Consider the following 11,949-nt stretch of genomic DNA (forward strand, 5'->3'; position numbering starts at 1 on the left):
ATATCAGTTACATATGCTTCCTGCATTTTGATTTCAGTAAATGTTCCAACAGACAGCAATAAGTTATGTAATACATAAACCTCTCCACAGAAAAATAAATAATACAGAAAATGTACCTTATGAGCCACTGATCGCAAAAAATGTGCAATAAATACTCCCACTTACACCACAGTGACAACAGTTAATTAAACACTGTTACATTCCATACATGTAACGTAAATTACTATACCTCTACAGTACTGTGACAAGTTGCATTAGTTCAATAGCAGTGGTCAGTTACTGCTAGTAATCTTCAATAAAACCAACATTCAGTAATGGCACATACAGAAGTAAAATGGTTCCACTTTAGTGTACCTACCTGCCCTTCTTGATTTTCATCTTTCTTATTAGTATTTAAACCATGAGTCTGTTCATGTTGTTCTCCGTGGTTCTGTAACCTTTCAGAGTTATCTGCTGAATGTTCAGTATCAACTGTATCATTGTCAAAAAGAGTTCTAACAGAAAAATCAGTCACACCGCTTTCTGTAGCCACCAGTATAAACAGGAGACAGCTGAAAATGCAAAATGAATTACTTCACCAACTACAGACTGCATATATTTGATAACAAAGTAACTTCTGATATGAAGTTAACATTTCAATTAACAGTCCAAAAAGATATATAATGAAAATCCACAGCGAATAGTTATGTAAATTACCTTGAAATAAATGACACGAAAAGCAGTGTCCAATACACATGACAGATATTAACCTTCATTTTAAGTCTATAAATACATCCTTATGTACAATCATTTTTGCTGATAACTAATGAACAACTTTAAAACTAGCAGTATTCTACATCAACACACACTCTTCGAAAACCTGACGTGTACTAGTAAACTTCCGGTTACGAGAAACATCAAATCTCACATTATAAATACACTTCAAGACATATGTAACTAAGAAGACTATTGTCAAATTACAAAAATATCTTCATAAGAAAAACTTTGCTTTACTTTAAATAAAATACCTATAAGAAGAACTTAAGACAATTTACTTGCTTAATTTGACTACCATTCTACACTTAAGCAGAAAATAGTATTTATTTCTTCCTCTAGATGGTAGTACGTTCCAGTTGGTGTACTAATCCTGCCACCTATTCATGTGACTGTCACCCCAGAATCAGCAGGTTCACCAAGACAAATTAAAATTTCCTTATATCCAGAAAACTTTCAATAACTGTGTAAACGAAATCGGAAATTGTAACAATTGTTACGCCAAGAGCAAGTATATGAATATTAGTGTCATATAAAATAGCATTCTTGCTTTATAAATACTCAGTTTGTCAAGAAAACGTAAAAATATCTCCGGTAAAAAAGTATCCTATCGGATTAACAAGTGGTAACAATGAATATATCAGTGTGTCAATACAATTTTGAATATTTAGTTGTGGACAAAAATTATCATAAAATGATGTGGCGTGTCATTTCTTCTTTTAAATGCTTGGAGAGAAGCGATTAGATAATAAATGTTAGATACTTTAAAAATGCATATTTACTCCAGTTTTCATCGTATTGTTTTGTGTCATGAGGCTAACCGTCTAATGAATTATTTCAGCACAAGTATGGCAGATATTAATAAAACATCCACAGAAGTGTGCCGAGACCTTCACGAAAATACTGATGGTGGGTGCTGCTACACACAAGAGAAGGTAATGAGTTGTAATCTTTAATATGTATGGCTTTTATGGCAGCTGGAATAGAGGTCTGATGACAATGGGATTTTGTGTTATTGTTTGCAGCACTTAAATTGATAATGTCTGATGCAGTGAAGTACTGAAATTAAGTTTTACAGTTTATTGAATAAATGTGGCACAAATATCTAATTTTGAGTGGGATGCCACCATCATAAGGCACATTTTGGGCAGTACCACCTGCCAGACACACTCTTTATAAGGATCACTTGCTGCATTTGCTATTTCTTACATCCTGGCAACATTGCTGTTTAGAAGGTAACTAGAAATGTGATAACAAGATTTGTTCATTGACTAAAAAATAGGTGTATAATTAATCTCTCAGCATCTGACCCATCATTCAAGCACTGCAGTTAAAGTTGCACTCTGTTGTCTTTTCTGGGCAAATGAGGATAATGGTTGAACATTTATGGAGGTTTGATATCACCCCCCCCACCCACCCACCCCCCCACCCCCCATCACTTGCCTTTGGTTATCGTATGATTCTGTGCTGTGAAATGTTAGACAGTATCAGGACCATACACTATGTGTTTGCTAATGGTATTTCTGGAGTCTTGACTGTAGCTGCACTCAGCACTGCTGTACACACTCTCACTGTTAACTACAGTGATGCAGTACTACAGTACTACTTGCACATGGTGTGTTGCGGCTTTGTGTTTCTATTAACATGAAAAATCTGTAATCACAGTATTTTCTTTGTTACAGAACCTACAAAAAGTTATTTTGATGATCGAACCAAGTGAATCTACCAAAACATTAGTGCCATGTAAACCTGCACACCCAAGGTTGTCTAGCTCAGGGCCAGTCTGCAGGATCTGTCATGAAGGTGCCCAGTTTGGCTATTATCCCTTATTTTCATGCACACTCAGCTTTTTTTATTAGTGTGCGGGTCATTAATTTTGTGGCTTATCTTAGAATGTTTCCCCTTTCAAGCTTGAAATTCAAGGAATTACTATTAAGAACAAGGCTGAATCCTAAATAAATGTGGGTTTTACAATTATGAATGCAACTGCAATAAATGCATTTGAATCTTCAGCTATATGTAACTGTGGTAGAAGTATAGAATGTAATACTATTCTGTATATGATCATGCAGCACATGAAATAAATTTAACACAATTTTGTCATATGTCTGTATAGATTTTTACTTGGTCACTAGATCAATTGTGGATGTTTATTCATTAATGGTATTTGAATTTTTCGCAAAGGTGGAGATGTGGATTGTCGTACATTTTTGTCAACAGATGACAGCAGTGAAAATCTCATATCTCCTTGTGAATGTACGGGAACATTGGGCCTTGTCCACAGAAACTGCTTAGAGAAATGGCTTTCTGCTTCAAACACAACTGAATGTGAAATCTGCAAGTACCAATTTAATACAAGTCGTTACCCCAGGCCTATGTGGCAGTGGTTTAAGAGCCATCGAGGATTAGACTGCCATCAGGGTCTCTATGGGGACGTGCTGTGCCTCCTGATCCTAACACCTCCATGCTTAATATCCATATATCTGTGTGGCATGGGATCTGCTATGTACATGAAACATGGGCTGTGGGAAGCACTGGGACTCGCCATGCTTTGTTGCTTCCTACTTGCCACATTTGTGTTGTGGGTTGGTATTACGGTGAGGTTAGTTATCACACACTTCAATATTAACTAATAAGTAGAACAGAAGTGGCAGAACTGTGATCTCCCAGAATGATCTTAGGATACACAATGACAAATCATAAATATAATGAGGCTATTAGAGAAGAACTGGAATTAACAGACATTGGTATAAGAAGAAAATAACCAAACATCATGGTTGAGTGTTAGCACTTCTGCTTTGTATTCGGAGGTCCCAAGTTCGAGTCTCAGCACAGAGATTAGCTATCCTGACTAAGGTGTTCATGGTTTTCCTCAGTTCCTCTAGGTCAAGCATGTCAAACTCAAAGGCTAACACGGGCCACATAAACAAGCTTCAAGTTTATGTGGGCCGCAAAAAAAAAACACACACACACACACTCTTCAATTTTCATAGAAACGTAGGTTTATTTCGAAAAGTATAATATAAAAAAAAGAACAAGAACAACGATAAAATTAATGTTTTCTTCCTGACACTTGGCATCTCTTCTCTGATACTATCTTTCCTACTTCGAGGGAAATCTTGTTCGCAGTGATTACTTTCAAAACTAACCCAAGGTGAATGTCAGTAATTCTGGATCTGACAGGAGACTTATTTCCTTTCATAATTGTAAATAACTGCTTACACCGATAAGTACTTCCAAACATGGAAATAATTTCATATGCAAATTTTCGAGTATTTTCAAACCTGGCAGGTAAATATTTGTAAAATCCAGGCACGCCAACTTCACTGAATTTTGCCTTCAAATTAAGTTACGAAATTTTAATTAAAACGTTTCTTACATATCGTTATATTGGCTGGGCCGCAAAAATATTCGTTTTGGGCCGCGAGTTTGACATGCTTGCTCTAGGTGAATACTGGGAGAGTGCCTTAAATTAGGCCATGACCACTTCCTTCCACATCCTTGCCAGTGTATTATTCACTATCAAGCTCTGATTCGACACTATATAGCCTGAGTTACTGAAAAAGTGTCATTAAATAAACTATAAGTAAGTAACAAGAAAATACTATAAAAATGGATAAAACGTTTGGAAGCAATGTCTGAGAAATGAATGACAAAGTTGCTCTTCCAATATAAACCAGAGGGTTGAAAAGATGGCGGAAATGTCTGACAAAAAGAATGGTTTTAATATTTGTAACTGGAACAGGCCAAGTGTGTAACCTGTGTTGTATAGAAATAGGATATTTGAATACCTATACTGCAGGGTAGCAAACTAGACTTTAACCCTAAATACTACCCAAGTCCAGAGGCTTCTAACGTAAAAAGAGTTCATTTTTTATCTGACTAGAATATGGCTTTGTGTTTATTTACGGAAATCTAGTGAGAAGACGTTTGCTTAGTATGTAGACTATAAGTTTAAATGTATATGCAATGGTTAAAAATGTTGGTGTGGTCCGCTTTACCTCTGTGAATGGTCACAGAATTCTGTGGGTGGGATTACCCCACCCAGTCACTTGCATGGGCAAAGCACGCATAAATAGGTTATCCAGTTGTAACCAAAATGCAAATATTTTAATCAATTTTAGTAAAATATTTGAATATAAAATTTTGTGGGAATCTGTTAAGTGGTTCTTGATTTATATGTGGGCAGACAGACTTGGTGTAGTTAATAGGTGAGCTTTTGTACTTTTAGTTGCAGTGTCTGAAAACCAAAAGCTTCAGGTCATATATGTTTAATATTGATTTTTGTTTTTTTATCTTAGGTTTCACTGGAATATGTTGAGGAACTGGCAAAGAATGAACCAGATAATACGGCTCAAAGACTTGCAACACTGTCATCACACAAACAGTAGGTTGGAGAGGTCTGAAGTGAATAACAATGGTCATCTTGAACAGAGGAATACAAGTGTTTGAAATGAATGCTTTTGTCTAGTATCTTTTGAATTAGTAAATACATTTAAAAAGTAAGTCATCTTATTTATCTGTGACTGAAATTATAATAAAATAAATGCCACTGCTAATTTTCAGGTATAATAATACAGATACTGGGAGGTAATTTAAGCTCAGTATTTTACATGAAATGTTTTAGTATTTCAAATGTGTTCCATAATAACATGAAAATCATTCCTTTCTTCTACACTGTAGCTTGCTCTGAATGAAAATCTAATGTCCTATTTTCTATAGTTATCTTCCAGTTGTGTTAATTTAAATTATGTAACATTCTTCATGCATATCAAATTCATGTGATACCAAAGTGCCATAATGATTGATTCTTCTGCCATTCTGAGGCAGATTACTACTAAATGTGTTTGTAAATGTTTAAGTATTATAGTTTTATATCTAAATAACTGTGCTTTTTTAAAGTTATGTAATTGTTATGATGTGATTGATATACTACGGTGCTCTCTATTTTCGGATGGGACGAAGGCAATCGGCATGTGTTACTGGTACTAAGTATGCTCACTGTTCATGCTCCTAATGATGTGGATGGTTGAATATGTTCATATTATTTATTTATAACACCAAAATCCATTTTCTAAGCTGTCTTGAAATAGAAACGAATGTGGCACTGAAATGCAATAAGCACTATCTTTTACAATGAAGTAATATTTTGTAGTTATATTTCATTATTGTGCCAAGAGTTATCAAGTGCATAATACTGGTAAGTGGTTTTTTGATACTACTCTTCAATATGAAGGTGATTTTTACAACTGTAAAATTGTGGATTGTGGTTGTTTGGTTTGTGACACCAGCATTTCAAAAGAATGTGTATCTCCTTCCATCAGGGCCTTTCACTCTGACATTGAAGGTGATATGTTTCTTCAAAATGTTGGTAGTCGCAGATCTACGTGTTTTTTGCCTAGAAGACCACAATCTGTAACCACTGTTCTATTCTGTACATTTTGATCCACTATCTAGTCATCAACCACAAGTGCCTCAAGAAGTATAAATGTGTGTATTTTAAATTGTGTAAAGTGTTTGTGTGCTTTTTAAGAGGAATGTTGAAATATGGTTTATGTCAGGTGAAATACAGGAAGCATCCAGCAGCATAATAGTTATTTTGTAAAAATATTAATACTTCTGTTACAGTGTACTTATTACTCATACATTGCACATGATAGCACAATCTTTCTTGATCTTTTTGCCTATATCTTATTTCTGGGAGGTCACTTATAGAGACCAAAGCATAAACGTATTATAAATGTAAAATTCATGTAACACTTTGTCGACTGCATAAAAAATACTATTCTAAAATTTACTTTCAGTTGCTTCCTGTGTTCCGTCTGATTTAAAATTGGTTTGTGCCACAATTTTTTTTACCAAAGGTTCAGTCATAAGTTGTGATCTAAGATAAAAAGTGTGCTATGTTTGTAATTAAAAAGATGCGGGGATTTTTTAAAAATTGCTTTTAAAGTATTGTGTAAACCGAGATAAATATTATGTTTTTAATGTTTTGTAATGCATTCCCTTTTCCTTAGATGTTTTAAAGTATTTTATAAACTGAAATAAATTTTAAGTTTTTAAAGTTTTATAATGCATTTCTGTTTCCTCATATTTGCAATTCAGGCTCAAATAATGCATCATGGGATCCCTGGTAACGTCATCAACATTTTAAGTCATACCCCATATCTTCTTCTATGGCTCTCTGGTCCGTATTTGGTCCATGGCCTCCTAAATTTTCCTCTTCCATTCGGTCCTCTTTTAGGTCCGTCTGTCCGAGGCTTTGATTGAGGTTTCAAAACATCTTCCTTTTTACGGTGCAAGGTTGTTAGCCTTGCGACCAACCCCCAACCTGGAGGACCAGGGTACCTGTCTTAGTCTGACCTCTCCCCTCGACCAATCTGGCTAGGGTGGCCCTACCAGTAACTATGCTACCGCCAGCATAGCTCTTGCATACCCCATATAAAGTGCTTTAAATAGTAAAATCCTAGTTACTACAAACTGATGTGAATGAATAGAATGATTCATCACTGAATCTACAATCCAACATGACCATATACATTGCCCACCAGATTCTGAGAACATCAGTAACTAATAATGTTTGATGTAAGACCCTAAACACGTCTGCCATTATAGAGGCTAATAATTTCTGCCACATGAAAGCTGTCTTAAACATTCCTTGACCACATAAGAACCACAGAACAAAACAATAATAGGCTTGGGTTTTTTTCCTCCCTCCCTCCCCTGTAAGGACATAGCTTGACATTGAGCTCTGTTATTTTAGACTTAATCGGAAAGTTTCTTCTGTAAAATTATCGACTGCAGTATTCCTTGCACCCAACATCTAAACGTCTACCATACTCCACGGCGCAACAACCGAGAAGACAGAAATCTTCATACTCACCGCTGTGAAAACCTCAAATCTTACTCTGTAGGACATCCTGACAGTTTAAAGGATGGGCGGGCACAACAGCACTAACTAGTGGCATGTTGGGCAACATGTTTACTTTTGAGGGTATCGTAGAGATTGCGCTGCTTCATACTGCTCTGCTATCACCACAGTACGTGTTTCAGGACTAAGAACGTATTTCATACTCTGTACGAATACTGTTCAGTATTGCTAGCACGGGGTGACGCCTTACTTTTATTACTGTTTGTCCCATTTTTGTTATAATTACGACGTGGTTTTTGTCAATGTAAGGCGGCGACATTCAGACTTGAACCGGCCGTGACAGTTTCAAAATTTACTTTTGCAACTGTTCATATACAAACCAATTTATTTTATAAATGTATTTCAGATAATTTAAAATGGCGTTGTAGAATGTTTATTAAGTAAGAGGCATGGAGGTACATAGGATAATGGCAGGAAGAAAATATGTATTCAATTTTTTTCCCCAACTAAGCTGCAGTCTATGCAGACATAATTAAGTAGGTGATGTATGGTTTCCAAATGCTAACTGCGCGTTCAGATCGAAACTAATTCAGAATTTACGTCGCAGTAAGACCCACAAGGTCAGAAACATTGTTTTCTTGTACTGAGGTTTTCGGAATCGTGACTGAACCGTTTAGTGAAAGACTTAAATATTCTATTGGCTCGAATCCATAATTTGCTATGCAAAGCGACCAGATGACAGGGCACAGTTACTACTCAAAATCAATGGATATATTCTGACGTAACAGTGAGATATTTCTCCGACACATCAAATGCAGCATAGCAATAGTGCACTCCTGGTTCGTCATATTCGGGAGTTACAAGTGGACTTCAGACGGGAGAGTGTCAGACTGAGGATTTTTGTGTTCGTAGTAACCTCCATGTAAATACTAAGCAAAAAGGCTACGGCGGTAAGAGACGCGCTGGGCATCTTATTCCACCGTAGTCGATAATTGAAATAAAGAAAACAGTTAACTGCTTTAGGCTAGCAACGCCTCCTTGGCTGGCTGGAGCCGGCTAACGATGCATTTTTCTGGCCACTTCTGCTGTGTTCCAGTGGATGAGTACCACTGAATCATGAAAATAAGAAAATATTTTTATTTTTCGTTTTACAAAGTGTTAGCAGGGCTAACTCGGATAACATGAACGCTCCACCTCCAAAGTTTTCCTGAAAGACTTAATAGTTATCTTACTTTCATATCCATCTATCCTACCTCAGAAATAATTCTGAAGAAGGGAATCCGTTTGACACGACACAAGTTTTCTTTGGTCTTTATCATCACAAGAAACGGAAGGTGAATGCTGGAATAGCAGCCTACCTTTAAACACATAACGACCGTTTCCTTTCATATCCTCACCTACTTATCTTTTATGACCTCCCATCGCAGTTGACGCCAGAATCTTGTGCAGTTGAAATTAATAGAGAAAAGTATCCCTGATGCTTAACAAAGCACCATGTTAAACAGAGGTATGACGGAGTGGAGGTACAGATACACGTATTCTTTAACTCCGGCAGTAGATGGCGAGTGAGAACTTCTGATTACCCACACCCTAAACAGCGCAACTGCTGTGATCGGCTACTGTGACGTAAATACTTTATAATAGTTGAACTAGAGTTTGCTGTGATTTAAATTCACAATTTGTTTTGGAACTTTCACAGGTTCACGGCTCGATCGGCAAATGTATCAGAATTTATTCGGTACTAGTACCGTGAATGCGTAAGAAGGGAATTGTGTGTTCCACGTTATGTGGCATGTTCCATTTTCCATTGTCCTGCTGTTGTCGGACAAGCCTAGAAACCATGTCATATTTTTTAAATAGCATCTGAATGTTATTTCAGTACCTTCCTAAAACAATCAATACAATAATAAATAATACTAGCATCACAGTTTGTCCTATTTCATTGAAATTCTAGGCCATCTGTTCCAACTCCCAAAATGATAGCGTCTTTTTTACATCTAGAAGGTGGAATTATGTCTGTCCCAATTAGACGTTATAGCAGAGAACAGAAAACTTTAGACTTGGTAACTCGTTAGTTTAGTGCAACAGCGTTACAACGCTGCAAATAAGTATTTCAATGTACAATGACAAGTCCAACATTTATTACAGCCATGATTCGGACGTAACTTGAAATCACACCACAAAAAGAGTCAAACGTAAGACAGACAACATGAAACAGCAGGAGAATATCGGCCTAAATCTGTTAAATTTGGCCCTTCTATAACGGTGCAAGGATTTGGAACTATGAACTGAAATAGCTACGAAACGTTTTACGATCAAATTTTGACAGAACCTTTTTCCCTGTCACGGGAAATCATTCTTGCATGTCTTTACGGTTTTTTGTTTGAGGTATATGGCGACGACAATGGATATTAGAGGTCCCTTGTCACAACAGCATGGTGCAGAAGGCCTCCAGATATGGAGGGTAGCTGCGAATACATTGACCAGGCGGTCACGGACAGCCGACAAGCAGTGGTCCTGCAGTTTGGGATATGGCGAGAACTAACAAAATGCCTATCGTAAAGAACATCATTCTAAGAAATTTTGCATGGATGATGAGATGAACTGGGCACGTAGCGAACATAGTGGAAATGAGAATTGTGTACAAAATTTTGGCTGGGAAGTCTAAAGGGAAAAGACCTACCTACGTCCTATCTTGTCCCTTATTTCTTAATCTCTCATTCAACCTTATATAGGTCTGTGTAGCTATTAAAAACAAAATAATCAAACGACATATTACATAACTCACAACATTACTAAGTTCGAACACAGTAGTGTGCATTCAAAGGTCGAATTTGTGAAATCCAATATTCTGTAACGCCTACTTTTACTGCTGCCAATACTTCATAGTAGGCTTGTGTGTCACAAAAATACAGAATCGATAGAATTCAAATAAAACAGACAAAAAAGAAATACTGACCCATACTTCTCGGAAAACCTCCTTAAAGAAGTACAACGCCTTCCCACAAGATGGCCACATTTCATGTTGTTTTTCTAGAAACCTATAATCAGTAATAAGCAGTGTGCGCGCAAAGCTACTTTCTGTTACAACACCAGATAACTGACATCCGAGGCTGAGCAACTGTTTTTTAATATCTGTGTTACTATCAACAGCGGATAAAACTGCTCCGAATGGTAATTCTACCCTATAGATTTGTGTTTTCCAATCTTTTAATACCTTAGGCATGTCCTATAAGTTTCGAGAATGTAGGCACACCGGGGGCTGTGGAGGGTTCGCAGAACCACCTCCCCCTCCCCCCGAATATCACGATAGGTTCGGGGATAGCTTCCCGAGATAATTTTTAAGAGAAATGTGATTATTAAGCCACTTGAACATAAGAAACGCTACTTTTGAGGTGAGAATCGTTGCAGTTGAAATCAGGAGTCGTCTCCACTTTCACTTCGCCTAATCTAATCTTAATGGATACTTCTTGTTAAATACTTGTGGAGGTAGCTCTGCACATTCCTTCCATTCTGAGAACATTTACTTTAAGAATAGCTGGCGAAGGTATGGAAAGTAACTTGTACAGGAAAATTAATAAAACTTTTTTCAACAGATGCTCAAATTCTCATAAAATTCTGTTTTAAAGACTTAAAACCCGAGATATTCGTTTTTAATACGTACGAAGTGGTACTGACATGAAATATAAATAGCTGTTTCAGTCTATGAATTCTCAATTTCGAAACTAGGATAATACAGGTCTCACTTTAGGTGTCTTTCTTATGATAATTTTGAATTATGCTCTCTTCAATTGAATGAAAGTTAATAATAAAACTAGATAAAATACCGTCTATATTTATTTATTTATTTATTTATTTGTGTTTTAATGCACAAGATAATACAGAAGCTCGCATAAAAATTTTATGCCGATTTTTTTTCAGTTTTTCCTATTCAGGAAAGTAAAGGTTTTTCATATCATCGGTTTAGATGGCATATATACCACATAAGTAGATAAAGTAATTTGTTACAGAGTTGGTTAAAACTGAGACCCGAACTCAGGACACTTGTTGGGTTTGTGATCTAAGTTCCTGAAATTTCTGACCGAAACAAACAAATTTTGCTTTGGCGTCATTCTTCTGTCATGCTTAGTTTCCGAGCAAGATAAACCTTCTTCTCCGAGAGTCGAAAAAGGTTCAGTTTTTCGGGGTTTGGTCTTGTTTCTGCAACGTCCCCTTCGAAACAAACAACTCTGGTCTTGGATCCGTTCTCGCACCGTGCATAGTTTCCGAGCCATGTTATCGGTTTTATCACGTGGCTTAGTCTCATATAAATATGTTATGAAAAT

General features: G+C 36.6%; 2 protein-coding genes across 5 annotated transcripts in view; one reads left to right on the top strand and one right to left on the bottom strand.

Moving 5' to 3' along the window:
* The window catches only part of LOC110827139 (SUN domain-containing ossification factor), a 101,765-nt gene that overhangs the window by 41,495 nt on the left and 48,321 nt on the right, over positions 1-11,949 (bottom strand). For 2 of the 4 annotated variants that reach the window (XM_087353182.1, XM_087353183.1), the window contains exon 3: positions 359-551. In XM_087353182.1, coding sequence (XP_087209308.1) covers positions 359-378 — 20 coding nt within the window. In that variant the 5' untranslated portion in view covers positions 379-551. Of the gene's footprint in view, positions 1-358; positions 552-696; positions 883-11,949 lie in introns of those variants that run through there. The other 2 variants (XM_087353180.1, XM_087353181.1) reach the window with 2 other exon arrangements.
* On the top strand, positions 1,101-6,826 carry LOC110827163 (E3 ubiquitin-protein ligase MARCHF2). Its single transcript, XM_022058558.2, has 5 exons — positions 1,101-1,166; positions 1,595-1,688; positions 2,436-2,556; positions 2,974-3,355; positions 5,055-6,826. Exons 2-5 carry the CDS (start codon positions 1,602-1,604, stop codon positions 5,203-5,205), a joined length of 741 nt encoding a protein of 246 aa, XP_021914250.2. The 5' UTR covers positions 1,101-1,166; positions 1,595-1,601; the 3' UTR covers positions 5,206-6,826.

Source organism: Zootermopsis nevadensis, unplaced genomic scaffold (assembly GCF_977971745.1).
Source record: "Zootermopsis nevadensis isolate Lab colony 2312 unplaced genomic scaffold, Znev_1.0 Znev_ptg000021l, whole genome shotgun sequence".
Lineage (NCBI taxonomy): Eukaryota > Metazoa > Arthropoda > Insecta > Blattodea > Termopsidae > Zootermopsis > Zootermopsis nevadensis.

Excerpts from the sequence above, each read along its gene's own strand:
- LOC110827163 (XM_022058558.2), top strand. The coding sequence starts at position 1,602 with ATGGCAGATATTAATAAAACATCCACAGAAGTGTGCCGAGACCTTCAC. Across the intron at positions 1,689-2,435 it reads GCTGCTACACACAAGAGAAG|AACCTACAAAAAGTTATTTT; the intron begins GTAATGAGTTGT and ends TCTTTGTTACAG. Across the intron at positions 3,356-5,054 it reads TGGGTTGGTATTACGGTGAG|GTTTCACTGGAATATGTTGA; the intron begins GTTAGTTATCAC and ends TTTTTATCTTAG.